The sequence below is a fragment of the Oxyura jamaicensis genome, chromosome 2, assembly GCF_011077185.1.
Source record: "Oxyura jamaicensis isolate SHBP4307 breed ruddy duck chromosome 2, BPBGC_Ojam_1.0, whole genome shotgun sequence".
Lineage (NCBI taxonomy): Eukaryota > Metazoa > Chordata > Aves > Anseriformes > Anatidae > Oxyura > Oxyura jamaicensis.
This window is the reverse complement of record NC_048894.1, coordinates 69,807,349-69,830,668: the sequence shown is the minus strand read 5'-3', so window position 1 is coordinate 69,830,668 and position 23,320 is coordinate 69,807,349. Positions and strand designations below refer to the sequence as shown.

The window sequence follows — 23,320 nt, the reverse complement described above, 5'->3', positions numbered from 1 at the left end:
TTTCAGTACTGAAGGGATCGAGTTCATCTAGATCAAGTCAATCTTTTGTGGTATTCAGTTTAGATTTACAATGGAGGCCCTTGTAAGGGCTGGGGAGTAAAATGGATGACATGTCAAAGATGGTATGAAGCTAAAAGAGAAGTGTCAAGTGGAAACTCAGCAGAGAGGTGGAATTGTGAATCCTCTCCAAGTCTGTCCTATGTTTCTATGATTTGTGCAGTGTTTCTAGGGGGTTAACCAATAAGGCTGACCATGCATGAAGTTGGTACCTTTGTGCTGAAAATAGCTTTCAAGCAGATTTTACGGCTCCTTTGTGTTTACCAAGTAACTTCAGTTGGCTCCATGTACAGGATTTGCAGCTCAATGCCAGCAAATGCCAAATCAAAAAGAAAGTAGAAAGAAAAAGAGAGAAAGAACAGAAAAAGAAGACGGAAAATGAGAGTAGTTGCCATCAAAAACAAAACAAGATGCACAAAACCCATAATCCATAACAGTAATAGAGTTGCCATGTGTAATGGTCGTGTTTGTTGCACAACTCAAGGCAGCACTGCAATTGGGAGAAGGGGAAGTAACGCTCTGATTCTTGTTGTGGTGAGTGTTCAAGGACATCTTCAGAAGAGACACTGATTTCATATGCGATGCTGCCAAGGTCATCTTTGAGGATAATCTCCAGAGAAACTTATTTATTACTAGTTGTTCCTCCCCAGTCGAGTTTGACTGCCTGTGCCCCCTTTCCACCTGTTATAATGCAGCTGCAGAGGCCGCGACTCCCCCTTTGCAGCAGAGGGAGTGAAGAAGATGCAGTTCCTCCTTGCTCCTTGTCTTGCTGCTCTGTGCTGTGCCACAGGCTGATGCTGTGCTGGGCAGTAGGAGCTGCACAGACTCTGTGCTGGAAGCCTGCACCTCCAGGAGACCCGGTGCTGCATCCCCAAGGATCAGCGGAGAGCAATACAGCGCTGCTGCCTGGGATGTGCCAAGTGCTGAGATCCTGAATATTCAGGCTAAACACCATGGCTTAATGCGAGGGTGAGAAATCATAAATAGGAGTGCTCTTTGCTGTCTCTGCCTCTCTCTCGCACAATATTTTTAAGATGGCTGAGTCGTGCCAAAAGATACAAGTCGTCTTTGAAACAATTTTAAGTGTAAATGTGACATTTCCTCCACTAATCACACTTTCTTCAGGTGAAAGATAATAGAGTTGTCTGACTAGCTCAGCCCTTGGTCTCTGCTGGAGTAGTTACTCCAGAATGAATTATATCCATAGTGGTGGTTTTGTAATTTCTGCTCTTTTTTTGCATTAAGCGCTCAGCTCATTTAGCATCTCAGTTTGAATGTGAAAATGTTCTAAGAGGTGAAAGATCAGTGATTTATACGTAGTACCCAGCATCCTTCTCCCTACTCCTCATTTTACTTTGAGCTGATGTCACAGCAGATACATCAGTGCAGTGAATCTACTTTATTTTTTCCCAAAACATTAAAAATCCATGCTAATTTCATGCCTGCTAAGTCTCAATCACAGGACATCTTCAATTAGAAGTTAAATGATAAAGTAGTGCTAGCATGGATGGTATATAACCAAAACTGATTACTTTTTATATTATTCATTTTTTATGTTTGAAAATCCACGTATGAGTGTGCTCATTTCCATCATCTCCTCTAACCAAAAGCAAGCCATTCAGTGTCTCTAGCCATATGGATTTCACATACCACTCTGAGCAACCCAGTCTTACATGGTAATGACTCAACAACTTACTGAATCCAGTTAGCAGCTTTATAGATCGTTACTCAAAGTATCTCATAGTTAAGTTTCATAACAGTCCCAGTTGGATTATCTCACATCCTCCACGTAACTATTCATTAAAGGCAACCATGCCTTTGATCAGCAAAGGAGTGATTCACAGTTATTACTTCTTTCTCTTGATCCCCACACCCTACTTCTATCCAGCCTTGCTTTTCAATATGTGAACGCCAAACAGTCAGCTTGGGCTGCTGTCTCACAATATAGGGGAGTAGTTAAAGGCAGCGATCGTGAACAGATTAATCTTTAATGGAAGTAATCTCTTAAGCGTCGCTGCTGTGTTTGATGAAATACCGAAAGAGTGAGCTCACAGGCAGAGCTCCCTCTTTGCAGGGCCGGTATTACATTTGCCAGAAAGGAGAACTTTGCATAGAATGAAACTCATGCTAGAGCAGAGGCTCTATGAAGGACCCTACACTTGTAAGGTCTGCTTAAACCATTGATCTCAGACTTAAGTGGTGGCAAAAGAGCTTGAACTGTTGCAAAGTTCAACTGGCACAGCTGTATTTGCTTACCTCTTCTCATTCTGTCTTGAACACATTCTTTCATTTCCTACCAAAGTGGTGTATCATTTTTAAGAAGAGGATCTGACTGGCTGCTTCTGCTGATCAGTCTTAAAAACATTGCTACCCAGGGAGCCATCCCTCTTGTTTTGTAAAACGTCAGCTAAATCCTCAGTTGGCATAAAGAGATGTCATTCCATTGCCTTCAGTGGGAATAGGTCAGGAGATTGGACTCAGCAGTGTTTGGGAACAGCCAGACATCTTTTTTCCTTTCCCTTACATTTGAGTCTCATTTTGAACATAATATTTTTACATGATCTTTTTACATGAATGTGCTTTAGTGCTTATGTGAATTCAGTGAATTGCCAGCTTGTGATTTTAGCCTCTGTTTCCACATGCATTTCTCTTGCCAGCATAAGGTTTATGCTGTTCTCACCCCCCGCACTGTGCTGGCACAGTGACTGGTATGGCTGTTCAGTGAACGTGATTGGGAATCTAAGTCTTTAATTTTTTTTTTTTTCCTAACTGGTCATTTTTCAACCACATCAGCTCCCTGGTGTGCTTCATCACACATGCAGCCAGTCAGACAGATGTGTTGGTTGAGTACAGTAGGGCAAATCCGAGAAGGATGGAGAAGGACTTGGAGACAGGTTAGAAGAATCTGTGCAAACAGGATGCTGTTGAATATGAAACCTCAGTTTTATTGACTCATCCATGTGCTACTGAAATTCTCACCTGGTATTTGGGGAAAAGATAGATACTGGCTCAAGCTTGAAAAGAAGAAGGGAAAGGGGAAGGGGAAGGGGAAGGGAAGAGGAAGAGGAAGAGGAAGAGGAAAGAAGACCTGAAGATTGATCCAACACAGTGTGGTTCTAAGCATGAGCTTTGTAGGTGAATGCAGAAACTGATTCAGATTTTTACATTGCTTTCACTCCATTAATTCCTGTGGAGTTTCTGTGATGTGTTGTGAGATATATAAAATCAGAACCAAGCTCTCTTGGGATCCAAGAGACCAAGCTTGTTCCCAGCTATGCAGATGTGCTAGCAATATAAGAAAGCTCTAATCCAGTTTAGAAATGCTTATAAGTATTTTGACTGTCATGCAACTGTTCAAATCCCACACAACTCATCCTTTAGACTGATGCTTCAGCTTCTGTGGTAGGTTTATATGAGTGCAGGGTGAAATAACATTTCCTCATATGGATGCTGAAGTAAAATCACAATAGTATCAGGCATCATTATACTTATTAAACCCTGTGGATGAAAAGTGTGGGGGTTTGAGGAATGGGATCTGCAAATGTCTCGCTTTATATACTTCGTGCTATTCAGCTGATAAGATCTTGCTGGGTTGTCCAAATTGTCTCTCTGGGTTTTCACCTTCTCACAGAGACTACTGTGCTAAAATGTCACAGGGATATTGTGGTCTCCATCTTCTTTCTGTTAACAGCTGCAGAGTTCTTCTGTCATCTCTTCCTTTTTAAGGACCTATCCCTCACTGAATCCACACATCCAGCACCTGTGTTTGTTCAGCCATTTCTGCAGAGAGATGTCACTGGCTGGGGAGAAGAGCTTGTGTGTGTGAGTGCAGCGGAGAGACATGGTGGTTGCAGACGATCCAGAGGGGACCATGAGTAACATTGCTACCCTCAGCAGTATTCACGCCTAATGATTTTCCTATTATTTGGCACAGTGTTTCAAAACAGAGTGTTGCTGCTGCTGTGTTACCCCACCCTGGCTGAGTATCACAAGAATTAGGCAAAGTAGAGAACATGCTGGAGTGGCCTCCAGGTGACTCTGAGCAAGGTAGCTAGATACCTGTAATCTCAGAAGGACAATCTCCTCCTCTGTTACCTTGATTCAAACAAAGAAGATGTACTAGCAGAGATGATGGTGTTTGAGGTCAGGCCACCAAATTGCTCCATCTTATGTATAATAAATACCAGTCTTTTCCTATATAACTCTAAAGTCAGTAATGTAGGAATAACTGAGCTAATTTCAGGAGTAGTTGCTGGCTGAGTGCAGCAGTATGCAAATTACAGTGGTTTACCTACAAGTAAGGCACACATGTGGGACTGTGGTGCAGGAGAGCCTGTGGCATGTGTGTCTTTCTGCTACAACTTAGGCAATCATGACACAAGTTTGCTCTTTATTTTCTTTGAGGAGAATTTTTGAGAAAATACTTCCTAAACCCTGTTTAAGAGAGTCTCCAGTTCAGGGAACAACAGCCTGCAGTACTTTCAAAGTGGTACATGCCCCCATTAAGCCATTCTTTGTTACTGTACAGGCATAAGTCATAAGTAATTTATTTGTTCCTTGGCAGATTCATATTTCATATAGTAACAGAAGAACACATATGCAATGGAACTTTTATGAGATCAACATTTTATCCCTGCAAAAGATTTAGTAAACATCAAGATTACTGTGAAGCCGGTGATCTTATCAGTCCAAGCAAACATTCAAAGGTTACTAGAAGACTAGCCTGTGCAGCAATGGCTATGAATGTATATATATGTTTACATGCATGTATTCTTATACAGGTACATGGGGTTGTTTTTCTTTGTAGCAGAGTCATGGCCTCTTAATCCCTACTGCAAAAGGCAGTGTTGGAAGAGAAATTTAAAGGCAGCTCTTTCCTTGCAGCTATTGTATATAGAGAGAAGAAGTCCAATAAATGAATACAGAACAGCAAGAGTGAATGTAGATGGGGAAGCAGGATAACATGTATAAAGACAAGGAAGGCTTGGTGATTATTCAGAGCAATATATTGAGGCCCCAGAAGATGAGATTTCTATTACATTTCTTAGTATTCCTATTTTGAGATCAGCTGATCAGTAGTACATCCTTGGATGTGTCATTTCCTCTCTATTTTTCAGTTTCTCTACCTCCAACAAGACTTGAAGTTAATCAGCTTCTATGTAGAAAGGCCATCATTGCCAGAGTAGCTGTCCTCATCAGGGCCAACCAGCCTTCGTTCATGGACTGGTGTCTGTGATGTATCCTAGTCCCTAGACTTCCCCCAAATTGCCTTCGGTTTTAGATTTCCAGCAGGCTTGTTTGCAGCTTTGTTTTGTTAGAAGACCTTGTCTTTCTCATTTTAAGATTGGGTTTGAATGTGAATTCAGATGGCTGAAAGCAAAGGGTTAAGTTCTTGATATAAAACTAGAAAAACATAAAAGGGAAAGCTTCAGTTCAGTGTATCAAGGATATACAGCATATTCTCTGGCTGTTCCTTAGAGCTTTCCTAAGGCATCTCTCAGCCCTGAAACAAAGGAGACAAACAGCTGAGTGACATTCTCCCTTTGGGTTACTGTATTACAGAGTGGACTTTTCTGTTGCTTTTTTTTTGTTTGTTTGCTTGTTTTGTTTTTTTCCATTGGCTCTAGGCACTGAAAAGTAACTTGGCAGCACTTCACTTTCCTGTCTGTTGTATTTCAGCAGTGGTCTATAACACTAATGAAAGGGTTGCTGGCCTAGAGAGGTTGCATCATTTTCCGAGAATTCGTTTCCCTTCTCAGTCTGTCAGTCTCTGCTGTCCCCTTCAAAAGCTTTCCCTGCTTGCTTTATTTCCTGGGAATGTGGAGTCTGTAACAGATTGCTTTGGCAACATATGGTAGCAATGGTTTCCATTTCCTACCTGCTTGGCTTCCTGTACCATTTTTTTCCCCATCTCCTTTTAATGCAATGGGATAAACAAACACATGATGCGTATTTGTTTGGAGCTATCTTTGCTACTCAAGTAACTTCCTGCATTTTGAAGACTTACATTTTATGCTAAAGAGTTGAAGAGTACTGCCACGTAGTTCATCCTCCCACTCCAAAGAAGGATCAGCTCTACTTATAGCATTCCTGACAGACACTTGTATAACTAGTCCTTAAAGATTTCCAGCAATAAGGGACTACACTGCCTTTCCAAGCAAATTTTCAAGCAAAACATTACTGCAATTTGAGTCTATCACTTTCTTCTCCTGCCCTTTTTAATGTTGATGAACAGGTTATTACCTAGCCATGCATTTTATGTATTCGAAGGGTGTTTCCATGCTCTCTCTTCTTTAGACTGAGCAACCAGCATTCTCTCAGTTTTTCCTTATAATTCCTGTTATCCAGATATCTGCTTATTCTCATTGCTCCACTAAGATCTGCCTCCAGTTGCCTCACATCTTTCTTGAGGTGTGGAAAGGGTACCTCAGCAGAGCCAGTAGCAGTGTTGAGTAGAGTGGAGTGGAAGAATGTCACTCTAGCTGCATTCCTGCAATTCATCCAGAGTGCTGTTTACTTAGCTGGAAGCAGCACAAAAACATCACTGATTCACCTTCAGATGGTGATTCCGTGCAGTCTTTACATCCTTTGTGCGGGATTGCTTGTTACCCAGTTGTTTCCCATCCTCCATGAGTGCAACTTACAGAAACTGGCATATGCGCTGATTGAATCGCGTCCTTCAGCTTTTCCAATTTGTCAAGATGATTCTGAATTCTAATCTTGTCCTCAAAAATATGTTCTGTTTTACCCAGCTTAATGTAATTTGCTGGTTAACAAACACTTCTGCTGCATCACCTATTCCATTAACGAAAATATTCCATCGTATGGGAACTAGGATGAAGAACACTATAAGAAGGATCCTTCACATTTGGTTATGAGCAATAACCAAATTAACCAAATAACCAAATAACCAAAAACTGTTGCTTCCAGAAGCAACAAATTATTGGCAGCTCCTCCAGCTGTTTGGGATATCACCTTTTAGTACCAATCATGTTGATTACCAGTTTGCTTATCTACCTTCATGCAGCTCCTTCCAAGGTGAAACATTTATCAAAACAAATTTTGTACTACATAATTTTGTCAACTGTAATTAGTATTTTTCTTCTTTTTTACATTTTTGTTATAACCTTAAAATATCTTTCCGAATGTTTTTTGATGTCTGCAGCTTCTTTTTTTTTTCATATTTTATGGATTATTAATTCTAAACCTTTTTCTCTTATCTGGTTTAGCAGACAGTGAAGATATATGCTCTACTCACATACACACCCCTACATGTACATTTGCACCACCATGGTTTTGCTTCTTCCTGCAATTTATTGGTATATTTAATGATTATTGTTCTATTAGCCTGTTACTCCTTTACAGAGGGAAATCAGATTGTTTTGGCTGGATTTGCTTGATATTTCCATGTCTTCCATTGTTGGTGTTTTATTTGTTGGTTTGTTTTTATGTGTTTTGTTTGTTTGTTTGTTTGTTTTTTGTCTTATATCATTGGTGTGCTTACAAGTGGTTTGGTTATCTGCACCAGAGTCTTTCTGGGAATGTGAAGTAAAAACAGCTGGTCTAGAGTTCCCCTGGATTTCTAGTCATTGTTTTTTTTGTTTGTTTGTTTTGTTTTGTTTTGTTTTTTTCCTTTTTTTTTTTTTTCAGAAATAAACTCTGACCTTTTCCAAACATTTGGTACCTTACTTGCCTTCTATGAACTCACAAAGACAAGTGATAACAGCTCTGAGATTTCTTCCACTCACTCCTAAAGTATCTTAGGGCAAAGTTCATCAGGCTTGGACAATTTAAGAACATTTAATTTACTCTAGCGCTCCCTGTGTATTCCCTATTCTGGGCTGAAATCTTATCCCTTCTTTGCTGGTATTAATTCCCGCTAGTCAGAGGATCAAATGCCCTTTTTTTTTTTTTTTTTTTTTTGCAAAGTCTTAGGAAAAATGATGTTTTGATCTTTCCAATGCAATATATGAATGGTTTTCTTTCCTTTCTGGAGTGGTAAACCAATAATTTCATTGTGCTTACTAATGAAGCATCTCATTTTGTGCCCTGACCTTTTAGTCTACATGCCCACATGGTGTTTTGTTATGTGATGCTCATACAATCTTATCATACAAAGTATTCACATTGCAAGCATATCATTGCTCACAGTTTTTTTTTTTTTTTTTTTTTTTTTTTTTTCACAAAGAGTAGGCGTAACATTAATGGTATAGATGCCAAACATGGCAGTTAGAGTTTTCCAAAGTAATGCTCATTTTGACAGCTGTAAAAGTTCTGGCCAGTGCACTTGATTGCTACACGTTGTCCTCAGTCCTATTTTCAGTACAGCCCTGAAATTCCGCCCCCCCCCCCCCCTCCATTATATTCAAAATAACCAAGCAAGCCTCACCAATAACACACAGGCTTTTTGTTGTACATGGTGGTGTGTGTAAGTGTATTATCCATGCAGATGGGACCCAGCAAGGGGTTTGGGGTTGGTTGGTTAGTTGTTTTTGTTTGTTTGTTTAACCTGTTTGACAGCCAGACAGTTTTCTTGTGTGTTAACAGCAGTTTAATCTGCTGGCCAATAGTCATCCTTACTTTGACGACTTTTTCTGAGTTATCTTCCCAGGGCAGCAACTGTCAGAAAAGCAATAAGAACAGGTTTCTTGTGACTGCCTGTGTGAAACCAAACTACCCTCAGGGAGGGAAAGTGGGGAATTTCTGTATCTCCAAAACAAATCCAGTTAGATGGATTAGGACTCATAAAACCTGACAATTCTGAGAGAAAAATAACGTATGGAGTGGAAGGAGAGGAAGGAGGTAGTAAACAACACTTAATAGTGGAGCAGCTGCAAAATTTCCACTAGGTTTAACAGATACTGTGTAAGCAGGCCTATTGAGTACCCCGTACTTGCACATACACAGGTGTGAATGTTTTAAAGTTGTCTTTGAATGCTGCAGGCTGCCTGGGGGGACAAGTGCTATTAATTTGTTGCTTTTATCCAAAAAGGGCAAGTGATTTCTCTCCACTTCTACTCCTGATTTTAAAGACCCTTCTGTCCTTCTGTTAGCTTCTCTCTTCCTGTTTCTTGTGTCTTAACCACCTAGCTCCTGAGTGTGGTGAGGACAAAACCAGTAATCTCAGTGATGAAATCTACATAAATACCCGAAACAACATTCAGTCCTTGCAATGCACTTGTCTGCCACCTTTGTAGACCCTGATTTCTGTGAGTGCTCAACAGAGATGCTTCTGAACCTGCTGTCACTCCAATCCATCTTCATTACTTAGGAGAATGATTTGTTTAAAATTCCCTTTTTACTCGATTATGAAATATATTTTAATTTGACAGCAATGTTATTTTTAGTAATACTTTTTGTAGCCTTTAGTATTAACATGTAGTTGGGGGAAAAAAACTGCTAAATATTTATACTTCTCTTCTTTGATCTTTCACTCAGAAGAACTGAAAAGGTATCACACTTAACATTTTTATTATAAATATTTCAGATAACGTTTGAAAGAGGCCAAATTCACCTCTCGCATTGGATTTGTTCAACTTATTGAGATAGGTTGTCACTCTTTAGTGCTTCCAGATGGCAATTCAGTTGCCAATGGTTCGAAACCTTTGGGTGATACTGTTGTGACTAATCACCAGTGACAGAACCGTTAAATATTACTGTTTGACCAAACCCTCTTCCTTCCTTTTACTTGCATGCTGTATCTCAGGGGGAGGTAAATATAGTATCTTCACACAAGAAGCACAACTCTGCAAAAGCAATGCATCTTCCAACGGTACATTTTGCTAGCAGGTTGCGTCCCTCACCCTTTCCAGTGCTAGCCAGTTGTGCTGGAAGGCAGTGCGCTGTCCTGTCTAAGTCATGGAGTTCTGCCAGATCCACAGAGCCTACTGCTGCCAGAGCTGCCTCATTCTCCATTTAAATTATTTGTCATTTAGGAGGTCAAGAGAAACGTGGAAAAAGTGGGAGAGCCAGCAGAGACAGAAAGTATGTTGATTAGTTGTTCTTTTACTCACTGAAAATGTACATTCTTCTGTGAGAATTTGATATTATTTGCTGGCTAGCCGTCAAAACACTTCAGCTGTCAGTGCTGCAAGGACTTTCAGGTGTTGCATGCTTCTGTTCTCAGTATGCTCTGATTCTTCATCAGCTGTGTCAACCGAGTTTCTTTTCTAGAGAACGGCGTGATTCATCAGAGGAATTTTTGGCCTTGGCTTCTCGTGGGAGATACAGTCTTGCCATGGCTTCTGAACCACACAGGGAAAGAGAAAGTCAGGGAGCTTAGATAGCAATTCCTATGAGGCACAGTATCCAAACTGAGTAATTTTGTTCTTTTGGTTGCTGGATTGGCAAATGATTTATCCTATAGTGGTCAAATTTCAATCAAAAAATAACATAAAGTATTACTCCTTGTATTTTATTTTGGTGAAAATATGATTAGACATTGAAAAGCATTTGACACTGAACCTTCGCAGTTAAATCTAGGGAAAGTGAAGCTATACAAAACTCTGTGCTGTACATGGAACAGGTGTTCTGTCTTGTGTGATGCTGAGACTAGCATTTTTTCTCTTATTTTCAGCATCCAATTATTTTTCTATGTTTAGTACATAATTAAATGTCCCAAATATTTTACCAAACAACCTTCTCATTTGCCACTGCAATGGGTAGCAGTTATTTCTCTAGATTTTGTATGTGTGTTTTTGTATCAGAATGTGTGCTTTGTCCCATGTGTATTCCACCTGTGCAGTCCTTGGATCTGTCATAGTGATAACCCTGAAGAAGAAGTAGGTTTATTTTATCATATTCTGAGCCACAATGGCTTGCACACATTCTGATCTTTGTGTGCAAGCCCACTGCAGGGCTTCCTTTTATTCCTGAAAGCCTCAGCCTTGATACGTTGAGAGACTCATTCCATTAAAAGTACATAAAGTTGCGTCTCTCTGGCATGATGAGTGCTCCAGGGTTACTATGCTGAGAGCAAAGCAAGTCTTGAAGATATTCAGCCTCTAGCCTATTCTTGAATCTTCCTGGATTTAGAGCAGGGTTTTGAACTGACTCAATAGATGGAGTGGTGGGCCCTTAGAAACTGAACAGGCCTGGTGTGATTGGAGAGAGCAAAATTTCCCTAACTAAGGGAACTTCCAAATCTAAATCTCAGTGGAAATCATTCCTTAGTGTTGGTATGGATCAGATATGATGGGAATTTTGTCACCTGTGCTTGATAAATATTTTTCCCAAAGAGAGGGAGATTGGAGAAAGACAAGCACAGATACTGGCATTCATACCCTTGAGAACTGTTTTTACACCTGCTTTACAACCATTGATCATTGCTTTCTTCAAGGAATCAATGAGTTGTATTAAAAAAAGGGAAGGGAAGGGAAGGGAAGGGAAGGGAAATCCCAAACCCCGGAGGTTTGGATTTTTTTTTCTGGTTTTCCATGGCACCAAAAGTCTATGTCATGGTTAGCTTGTGATCCTATGGGGACTTCAGATACCCTTTTGGTATAATGGAGAACGATATTGTTCTTTCTATACTTCACACTATTGGTATTTCGTCATTGCTTGAATGTAATGGATTCCATTACTTTTGGTGCTGTGAGGCTTAAGAGCTCTTTAATGGGAAGTGCTTGGATCTGAGATGGGTTAACTGTATTGTTGGCTGGTTACTGAGACAGCTATAACAGTGCACAAGGGAAATATTCTTTCAGTTTTTTTTGTGTAACTTACTCAATTTACAAGAGTTCCTTCTGCTTGGTAGCTGATGGAAAAAAGCCCTGCACCACCCTCACATTAGTTCTTTTGCTGGCATTCAACAAGCCAAGGTGGCCTCTTGAAATGAGAAAAGGTAGCTAGAGGCCAAAGTGCTGAGCCAAAGCACAAATAATTGGTTGAATTGTTTCAATTAACTTTTAGTGAATGCATCTAACAGCCAAGAGACTTCCTACTCTGGGTGATGCTTGTGAAACATTATTTCAGTATATAGCTGTGTCTCTTCTGGCACGTAAGAAATTAGGTGACAGATTTAGGTAGAAAAGGAAAGTCATGATATACAATGGGTTCATACTTGACATGAGCCATAATGACAATGGGTTAGATCCTATTTAAGGCTACATGACAGTGTCTTAGTGACTGAGAAGCTGAAAAAGTTTGAATGTTTGCATTTTTCATCTAACTTTCCTTAACTTAAATAGCAGGTGTTATTTATGTGGTTTGCCACTGCATCCCATACCATGCTCTTTATTTCTCTCAATAACCTGGCTATTAACAGAATTTTGACATTTTTTTTTCTAGATTAAGAGATAAGCTTAAAATGAATTAATATTAAAGAAAGACTGAATGCAAAGGCTAGAGGTTCAGAGTATTCAGATACAGAATACAGATACAGAATTCAGATACAAAACAGCAAAAAGTCCATTACAGTCTCAAGATGCTGAAATATAATAGCAATCTTTTTGGTCCAATTCTATGTCAGTGAACACGCATCTCTTTTAAAATAAAAACAACAAGAAAAAACCCTCAGTGGTCAATGTTGATGGTCTCAACACGGCTACGTTGACCTGTACTGTTTTTGAAACTGAACAATTCTGCCAGGTGTTGGCTGGAAAAGTTCTGCAACAGAAATGACCATTCTCTGCTTTCTGTGGGTTTAAGCCAGTTCTTTCTTCTGGAGGTGATCTAGTGCCTTTCACTGGCATCAAAGTCACCTTAAACAAAAACACATCCATTTTTTAAAGTGCACTTTTTTTTTTTTTTTTTTTGGTGTACAATTCACTCTTCTAGTGAAATGGAGTATTAGCATTTAAAAGGACTGATGAGAATGCATCTTTGGGAATGGCCTTTGTTCAGAAAATTATGTGTATATTCTACATGCATATCACCATGGTAATTGAATTATTTGCCATTGACAGTAAGGTATATAGCACAAGCCTTTTGCCATTTTCCATGATGTGGTTCCTAGCAAAGAGTGCTATTTGTCAATTTAAAATTTATAGTATGACATTTAGCAGTTGTGCCTACTGTCATAGTGGACATGGTCTGAAAGCATGGAACAAAAAGGAAAAGGTAATTACATCCTCTCTGTGCTGTTGGATGCTGAAGTCTTTTCTGTCTTTTTAAGACAGGCATGTGGAGAAGCAAAAGTAAACGGGGAAAGAAGAAGCTTTGGCTGGATAGATTCTTCAGAGTGAGTTTTTAGCTGTGTCAAGTGAGTTTCATGCAGGCACTTGGGCCAAAATCTACCAAACATCATGGAGGTCTTCCTTCCCATAGATTTCAGAGAAAAAAATGTAGGTGGCTCTTTCTGACTTGGGTATCTAAACTATGCTCTCTCCTTATTAGTCTTGTTGGAAACTACCACATGGAAACAGACAGATATGGCTATGCATTCAGTTTCTATTGGCTTTCCTGAAAATGTTTTTGTGAGATGATGGAAGAGATTTCTGTGGTGTCACTAGGGGTTGAACATCAAATCTGTGGCCTGGATTGCTCAGTGCAGGAGAGTTTTACCTGCCTTAAACTCAAGGTGTTTTTTCTGTTCTAAATGAAGTCAGACTCCATGTCTGAAGAAAACAGGGATGAGTTGAGAATACCTATCTATGTGTTTGGTATTCTTTTAGTTTAGTATTTCTCCGCATTTCAGCTTACAAGGACCATTCTGGAACTGTGTGATCCACAGTGCAAGGCCAAAGCTGTGCTCTCTACATGGCTCCAGCAGCTATGGTTCCAGTAATGTGAGCGTATTTTCATTTCATGCACATTATCATAACTCACAGGACAATGCTGCAAAGACAGCAAGCCTTTCTCATCCGTTCTCTGCATACTCAGAGCATGACCTGATCACTCTGAAATATGTAGGTGGTCACTGAGTACTGGGTGAAGGTTTATGGAAGGTAATTACATGATGAATCTTTCTTTGGGATATAGGATGAAAACTGATGTGGCAGGAATTGGGAGAGACTCGAAGAACCTCATTCACACAACTCAGTTAACATAGAGAAAAAATCTTGAATACTTGTGTTACCATATGTATAGGTCTTTCATTTCAAAAAATATTGTGTAGGAAAAGGTACAATATGGATATGGCACTGAATAGTACCGCTTAGTGCCTCTCTCAGAGAACAAAAGACAGAGTACTCATTTTCGCTACTTGATGCTGTGGGAGATTCTCATCTCTGCTTATCTATTCCTCAAAGTAAATCCAGCTTTCTAGAAAAATGTCTGGTGTTCTGTTGTCCTTACCCATTTAAGAACAGGGCTAACCTCCATACAGAAGTCTCTGTGCTTCTGTGCTTTATACAGATATAAAGTAGAACACTGTTAAAAAGTACAGTGCTTTTCTTTTCTTTCCCCTCCAACTCCCTGATGCCCTTTATCTCCCTCTTCAAGTGCAGGATGGGGAATTCTTGCTACAGTATTGCACATAGGTGAGCCAATACCAGACATTAATTCTTTAGGGAACATTTTGGTTACCAAATGACCGCATGTCTTACTTTTATCTGCCACTGCGGCAGGTTGTCCAGTGGCTGTGTGTTCAGATATGTTGCTATTGGTACCTTCTGGGGTCAGCTTTAGAGACAATCTGTATTTAAAACATCATTCATTGGACTTCCATGCAGGGGAAGATAATGCACAGTTATTAATTTTTATTGCCTAATATAGCCTTTCATTCTAGCCCTGAATCCAGTGTCAGGTTGCTTTCGTGGTCATTTTATAGGATAATGGGAAGACTAAGGCCCCTTTATTTCTTGCTGTGCTCAGTTATCAGGCTGAAATATCAAAACTTATACACTGACCTTCAGGGTGGCCACATGCAGTGAATCTGACCAGGCAGTGAGTAGTTCTCTAGCACATGGAGGAAGCTGTGTGCCAGCTCATTAACATCACAAGGCAAAGCTGTTTCCTCCAAAAAACACATGAAAGAGTGTTAGACGTTTCACCTCAGTGTTTATTCACTGACTGTAATCCTGTTTCCTCCTGTGGCCTCAGAATACATCCCTATCTTCTTTTTCCCTTTGAGCAGTGCTTCACTGTATTCACTGCATTTCATTACCTGAAAGCCGCAGGCTGGTGCAGAGGAGACTTATGACACTGAGATCAGCTAAAGCCTAATGGGAGAGAAGGAGTCCGCGTGACTGCAAGCTGCGTGGAATTGTCTGGAGGTGCAGCTTAGGTAAATAAAACCTAATGCACTCAACGTTAAGCTTCTTCTTCTCTTCTTTTTTTTTTTTTTTTTTTTTTTTTTTTCAACCTAATTAAGCTGCTGTTCTCAGTTTTGGCCTCACATTTTCTGTTGCTTGGGATAGAGAGCTAGAGAGCTGCTTCTTCTGTATCACCAGGCTGCAGCATGACAAGCAGGAGTCCACTGTGCAGTAGCTGAGCTATCTTTAAGGTAGGCAAACACTCTGTGACTCTGAGCATCCTCGCAGAACACAAGCAAATCAAGAAAGAAAATCAGCAAACATATTATTTGCTGACAATAACTGTTTCCAATCACACCTGATGGCAGTGATAAATCTCATTGTCCTAGTATTTTAATTTGAGGGACAGGTATCAGGGAGTAAAAGACCAAGAAGTACTTGTCCCCATCTGCCTTGAAAAGTTAGTTAATACTACTGTGAAAACAATGGTTAAGTTTTCTGACACTTACAGCTTGTCTTTATGGAAATATCATTAATCCCTTATACTCTTTTTAATTAGTAATAAAGATATAATTAATTCTAGCTAAAAGGATGAGAGAAAAATATAACAACCATGTGAGTGATGTGTAGCCAGCCATATGTATTAGCATTTATATCATTTTTTTGGCTATAATTACAATTAGATTAATTACATGTAATGCAATCCAATGCTTATCTGCAGTTACATCTAACCAAATCGCAGTCCAGTGCTGCTCTATAAGACCTTTATCCTTTCACAGTTTAAACGCATCCTAAAGATGCTGTTTTCCACAATACCCACAAGAAACTATTGCATCATGTTGTGACCTATTTAATTTGCCCATGAATGAACTGCTTGCTAGGATGGATGGAGAGGGTTATGTAAACACAGGGGACAAGAGAAATCATTGCCTTCAGTTAACCATGACCAGTCAAGAAACAGTGGTCATTGTTACCCCTACCACAGCTTAGAAATGGTAAGCAAACTTGTGTTCACATCACATTAAATGCTAATACTGAGTTTTCCATCATGAGATATGATCTCACTATATACAAGAGTTCAGGACTGGGCTTGTGACTGTACAGCTTCTAAAGAGATTTTCAGCCTAAGCAATTTGGAAATGTTTTTGTTCAGGTGGGTTGCTGTAACACCTTTAAAAGCTGAAGTACAACAATCTGTAATGGTATTTGCCAGCCTGTTTTTGATACCTTTTTTTCTATTGAGCCCCAATCTTACTCCAATTTCTCTCTTTCAGTGGCCAAACCCCTCTTGTTCAATTTCCATGCTTCTCCCAGATCTCTCTTCTCATCTGCTTTGCAGTGGTAGAGCAGAGCAGAGCAACACTTTCTCTGCAGTTACACCTCCCCCTCTTTTTCTGAAGACCGCTTTTCTACAGCGTTTATCCTGCACCTTGGGAAAGCTCTTGGCTGGTTTTTAGCAGTTAACTGCAGTCAGCTAACATCTCATGAAATGTAGTTTGCCTTTTCTTGTACTAGTCAGCTTTAACTTGCTTCACCGTCAAAGAACACACACACAAAAAGGAGAAATCCTTTAATTTGAAATAATCTTTTTGTTGTAAACTGCCAGTGAGAGCAGAGCAAGCTTCCCACCAAAGCTGAATGAGGCAAAGTTGCTATCAAATAGCTATTCTGAGATAAAAACTACCTGTGCCTATTTCTTGTAGGATCTATGTTGAAATGAGTATCTTGAGAGATTTATCTTTGTACATGAGCACATATAACTTCAGTTTTAATCAAGTAGCCATAATAAACATGATATCTGACCTGAAACATTTTCAGGAAAGAGATGATCTGAAGCTTGATGAATGCCTCTGTGCACCATTAAATGCAAACTTCTGCTAGTCTGGGAGAGTCTATCTTCCATCTAGTACTTGATCTCCAGTTTCCCTTTATTTTTCCCTCTCAGATTTTCCTTCTTTCACTGCAGCGGTTACCTTTGAAAGTAGAAGCTGTGTGGGCTCCATTTGAGGATGCCTCATCTGCCATGTAAATGCAGTAATACAAGCACTGCAATTATAGAGATATCCCTTTCGTGCAGGACCTACATATTCTGGCCTATTTTTGATGGAGAGCAAGACAACAAGCCTGTCACATGCCTTTCTTTCTCTTCACACAGATTTTTGCTCTCTTATTCGGCTTATTGGTTTGTCCTAGTTTTGCATTACCTTGTCTTTGCCCGACTCAGCAGCTGTTAAATATATATATATATTTTAACTTTTAATTTCCATTTTATTTTTGCTGGTCTCTTTTGCCTTTTCCTTTCCACAGCAAGGGGTAAGAAATGTTGACATTTGTGCCTGCTGTCACGTCATGCCCTGCTTCTTCCTGAGTTTGCTGGGCTGTCCCTGCTTTGCTAGGCCAGCCTCGTGGTGTGGTGTTGTCAGTTCCCTTTGTGGCCACTTTTACAGGAAAGCCATCCTGAGCAGCTCAGTGAGGGCTGCTGCCCTACCTCATGGCAACTGATGGGGAGGCCGGCTTCTTCCCTTCATGCCAGGGTGCATCTGCCATTTTGGCCATGGAGCAGTAGGGCAATGTCCCACAGCACCTCAGCTGCAAAATGAATGCTCTGTGCTTGCGTCTGTTTGTGGAGCCTCCTCCTCTGTGCTGGAGGCTGGATGGCGAGGCTTGAGATGTCCTGTATTAGCTAACCGCTTGCCAGCACGTGGAGATTGAGCAGTATTTTCCTTAGTCTGTCACGGCCAGCCCCACTGGTCTGAGGGGAATATGTGTGCACAGTGCTCCCTCAAGACTGCCAGGTTAGCACCAAAATGAGAGAGTTACCGTGTCAGCAGCAGTTCAGTCATGTTAGCATAGCCCTCCTCCTGGGCTTGTTTACCCTGATAAGAAGCTGACACACCGCAGTACTCAGCTGAAGTTAACTCATACAGGGCTGGCTGGTGGCTCCCGCTCAGCCTTGGTCTCTGTCAGCCTTGCCTGTGACACAGGCAGCCCTTCTGCTCTTATTTTTTCCTATCTAAACTTCCTAGTGGAGAGCTGGCTCAGTGACCCAGAAGAGGTCTGTGTCCTGTTGTGAGGCACATTTTAATGTAGAAGGCCAAGCAGTTTCTCTCAAAGTTTGTTGTTGTTGTTGTTTGTTGTTTGTTTTTGTTTTCAGTATGAGTATCTGGCAGAGGGTGGGAGTAGAGAAGGACCCACAGCAAAAACAAGTGGAAATGTAAGGTGGACTTCAGTAAAATCCTCTGCAAAAATTAAAATTCAGCTCAATCCCACCTCTCCAGACTGTATACTTTAGCATTAAGATGATTTTCAAGCAACAGGAATAAAATTAGACTGCAAATAAAAAAATGCTCCAGAGGGTAAGTGTTCAGCCTCAAGTATTTGCATTTGTAGGCACATATATTTATGGTTCCTCTTTTGGTTTATATTTTGCAGGACAAAGAAGGTCAGCCATTGCTACCGTATTGTTTACCGTCACCCTGAGAGGACTTTAACGCAGAACGAGGTGCATCGTATCCATCAAGCTATTGAAGAATCAGCAGTTCGAGAACTTGGGGTTGAGGGCAGGTTCTAGCATTGTTGGTCTGAAGCCCTAATGACAGTTGCTTTCTCTTTTTTTTCTCTTTTATTTTTTTTTTCCCTTGTTTCTTTTTATCTTTTTGGGGTGGGGAGTACAAGAGGGATTTTGTGACTGAACATAGCACATGGAAAACAATTGATAAATAAGCAATGGTAAAACTACCAAATAATAAACATTACTACTGAGAAATCATTGACAAAGCACCGGTGCTTTATTTTAAGAAAGGGGGGAACAACAGTAATGTAAGATTTCCCTCCTGCTACAATAAGGAATACACTGCCTGGTGGTTTTCTGTGTTGTTAATTGGTCCCTGGGTTCCATTAAACTGTAAATACTTGGCATTATTTCTGGGTTGACAGGATCTTCTGTCTGTGTAACGAGTGAAGCAAAACAGAGACACAGCTTAGCTCAGGGAAGAAAAACTATTTTATTCTTCCACCCCTCCCTCTTTCTTAAGAAGGAATGGCAGGTTTTGCTTCAAGAAAACTTCAAAGAGGTACACCTTGCAAAGTTTGGCTCTCGTACCTTCAGAGACCCTCGGTATTGCTTTCGTCTGCTACAGAGACGGAGGAGAGAGTATGACTCTAGGGCTGGACTTGGGTCTTTTCACATGCTAGGCCATTGGTGAGTCTTTCCTGTTGGATGTCCCTGTTCTCACAGAACTGAGTGGAGGCACATACCAAGGCACTCAGAGGTGTGCACCTTCCCCAGGTGAGGAGCTCCCTTATCTCATTTTCTAGGGGCAGTGTCTGCTCAGAAACTTGATGATTAAGGAATGAAACCAAACTGAAATGGGATCTCCTTCTATTTCAGACAGTAGTCACTTTATGGGTTGCTTGACTTTTTCATTGCAGGTTATAATTAAGTGCATTTTGGTAGTGGTATGATGATAGGTTCTGCAGAAGTGTTCAAATGGTCTGATAAATACTTGATGAGCTATTGCAGATGCTGATATGGAATATGGGACCTGTTTTTACCTCCTATGGTATTTCATACAGTCGTGCAGGTCACATCTGGTTGCTGTGCAGGGAACATTCTCTCCTTCAGGGAAGAAGGCAGTAAAATCACTGCAATAACCAGCATCTAATGCTGATTTATACCTTATCAAGAAACATCTGTGCAGTGAGCTTGTACTCCACCATAAGAAGCCAGTTACTATTGCAGATGTGACAGAAGCAGAAAGCTCATTTAAATTTCATTACTCAACATATTTAGCTGTGTAAACAAATCCTAATCTAAATTGCTGTTGTGTCATCCAAATAACTTGATTATGAAAACAATATGCTAGGCTGTCTACAAGGCAACAGAATGGGTGCCATTTAGGCAACAGAAGAACCTACTTGTTTATTTTTAAAGCATGATCAACTAAGATCCCTTAAACACAGCTTAGCCTGTTTGATCTTTCTCTGTCTCCTTCATCCTTTCATATTTCAGGATTCTCAGTGAGAACCACTGAGGAGCACTACAATGAGTTGCACTAAAATTAACTGCACTAATTTTTCCAAGACAGGGCCTGATCCATGCTACCACATGGGGCAGCAAATTATGTGTATGTTAACTGGTGGTACTGAATATGGAGAGAGCTAGAACCTGCTTGCTGTACCAAAATATAATGGGGCATAGAAATTTGGGGAATTTAAGGAGGAGAAAAATAGACAACAATGCTTTGTCACTGTAGCCACAGATGTCACTGCAACAGAGTTGTCCTTGAGGTTGACCTAAAACCATGGGATCATCTTCTGGACTGGTTGTTTACATATCAGCAACTTCAGTGCAAAACAAAATGTGAACCATTCAAATTAAAAAACATCAACCAGGAGCAAGTTTGAATAAAATTATATGAAGGATTCTAAGGCCTGTAAAATCAGATGGGCTGGCTGTGAGTTTAATAGGAATACTTGGGTATGTTTAGATTAAGTAAGCCTTTGTCATATATATTCTAGGATTAATCTAATCTACAAGCCTATTGTTTTGTCAGAGATTCACCACTACTAGCAAAGTAGACCTCAGATCAGAAGGCATGGGAGTTGCAATTTTATGCCACTGTCCTTTGGGAAATAGGACTTTTCCTTCTTTACCTGTCCTTGATTTTACCAGGGAAATTTGCTATGGGCAGTAGCAGACTCTAAACTGAGTAATCTGAAATCACATGCTCCCTTGTGGATTCCAACAGAGAGCCCATGGGAATCTAATGGTGTGATAACCATAGTTTATTTTACTGTTAATCAGAGACAGATGATGCTACCAGTATCTCAGTGGCTGGTCTGATCCCTGGTGAGAATGTAAAAGACCTGGCTGAGGACAGTCCTTCGTACAGTCCCTGACCAATTCTGTCACAGAAAGGGCTACCCTCACCTGTCCCTTGTTTTTTCCTAAGACACAGCACAAAGGTATGTAAACTAGCTTGAAGACCAGGAACAAGAGGCTAGTTCAACCTCTAGTCTGCTGCCCTACAGTCTGTCTCACAAAAATCCCTTGATATCTCACTGGCCCACATTGCAAGCAATGGCTGTAATTGGATGGGCTACAGGTCTAGTAAAGGTGGGTGAGTTCCTAAATATGAAAGTGATACCATGCTGTTGGAAATATTAAGGGGAAAAGCATTTGATTACTTAGTGTGCATACTGACTGAGTGGTGTAGTGGCAGGCACAAGGCCATGCTTCTTGTTTTTATCAACTGTCTGTGTTTATTTTTGTGTGCCGCTGGGTTTTATATCAGCGTCCTTTAATAAAAGAGAAAAAAATCAATTTGTAGCAAAAGATGCAACATGTCCCCAGGAGAACAGGCTGGGGATTTCTTTGACTGAATGTTGTGTACTGTTTTAATGTTCTGGGTGCTGGTTTTGTTCATAGTTGCCATTGGTTTTCAAGTTATCTGTGATTCCTGGAAGACTAAAGATTTTGCTTTAACACTCAGTTTGGGATATTCCCAGTAAACTGGCATCAGATTTACAGTGCACTGAGACTTACCTGGTTTTGTTGTTCTTGTTAAAGGCACTGCAATGGAAAAGTGCTGTGAGCAGTAAATTGCTCAGTGTTTTTACCCTTGAGATTTCAGTGACCTCTGCCATCCATAAACTAGTATTGCCAGGCACAATCAAACAGTTGCACTAATCTGAAAACAGCTTTTTACTGAGAATCCAGACTTCATAAACCACTGGTGGTTTTGTGGTGATTTACCCTCCATTTAGAGTTTTACTCCTGTCCCTTCTGCAGATTGGTGGCCATACTTTAGCACTGAATTTATCAGCTTCGTACTCTGTGCAGCTGTGCTGATTATCACAAGTATTGACAGATTGGTCCCAGCCCTTGGATAAATTCATGCAGGGCTTAGCTTTTGGATTTGAGGTAAAATCTCATGGCCGAGCCAGGACTCTTTGGTGGTCCAGTGAAGTAAACTCAGGGAGTCTCCCCCCCCCCAAGAAAACAGAACAAAGTCAAATGCATTGAGTTCATGTTTGGGTAAAGCTGGAGAACCTTGTCTTCACTGTGAGGTGACTGGAGGTGGGCTGGTGCTTATTCGTTAGGCCAAGGTTAAAAAGCACTCTGTCTTTTTCGCCCCGCCACACATACACACACAGACACAGAAGTAGTTTTATGTGCAAGGAAGTTCTGTTGAGTTCAGTGCGAGCATATAAAATGGCTGTATTGGCTATTTCAGTGACAGACCTGCTAGCTGGTATCACTGGACTATCCCCGTCAGAGTTGTTACCATCTGGGCGAAAGAGGGATTTTGTACTTCAACTCTGATATTTCAGAGTAGCTGTATTTTTAAAGCTCAGAGAGTTTTATTCGGATATTATCTGCTCTCTTTGCTAAAGATGGTTCTTTATGTAAAAAGGATTTGCTTTCTATGTAAACCAGGCTATACTGACTAATCACAAACATCCTGATCAAATTTTAAGGTTGTGAGTATTGCCTCTGAAAGGTCACCAGGACTGAAGCATTCTTATGAGGACCTTCAACAAATCTGCACAAGAAACCAGTCATTGACACATTACCAGCTTTTAAACATGACTGCAGTTACAGCTGAATTGTGAGCTGAGTATCTCAGAAGAGAAGACTGCACTTCAACACCGAGCGCGGGCATATGCTGGGGGAGGGCATTGACTTTTCCAGAATCTGCTGTGCAAGGTTTGATCATCGTTAACATCTGATGCGGTCACGTGGTTGGCACTTCTCATGCTTTTATGCTTTGTCAGGTGGCCTCTGCTATTCTATTTATGCCCTCTGTTAACTAAGTAGAGTCTGTTTTAGTGTGCCTTTTATACTTCGAAAACTGTGTTAAAATCACTTCGGCCATGACCTGACTTTCTCATTTTGGTTTTGCTTGCTTTGTTTTTCCTTCTGTTACAGTTCTTACCATTAAAGTTTGGTATAACTTTGGTGAAGAAACAGTGTCAGACTGTAGGCAGGGAGATCTCTCATACCACAGACTAAAGCCTGTGCTCCCACGCCGCATTACTGCGGGGTCTCTCTGTGCTCACCCTCTGGATGCAGGTGATTAACACGCAGTCCAGGGAATTGCGCCTCTGCCTGCTCAGTAATTTGC

General features: G+C 40.6%; 1 protein-coding gene across 4 annotated transcripts in view; it reads left to right on the top strand.

The window, feature by feature from the left end:
• Positions 1-23,320, top strand: part of FARS2 (phenylalanyl-tRNA synthetase 2, mitochondrial) — a 265,221-nt gene that overhangs the window by 215,484 nt on the left and 26,417 nt on the right. The window contains exon 6 of one of the 4 annotated variants that reach the window (XM_035316398.1): positions 18,624-18,804. In XM_035316398.1, coding sequence (XP_035172289.1) covers positions 18,624-18,762 — 139 coding nt within the window. In that variant the 3' untranslated portion in view covers positions 18,763-18,804. Of the gene's footprint in view, positions 1-18,623; positions 18,969-23,320 lie in introns of those variants that run through there. The other 3 variants (XM_035316395.1, XM_035316396.1, XM_035316399.1) reach the window with 3 other exon arrangements.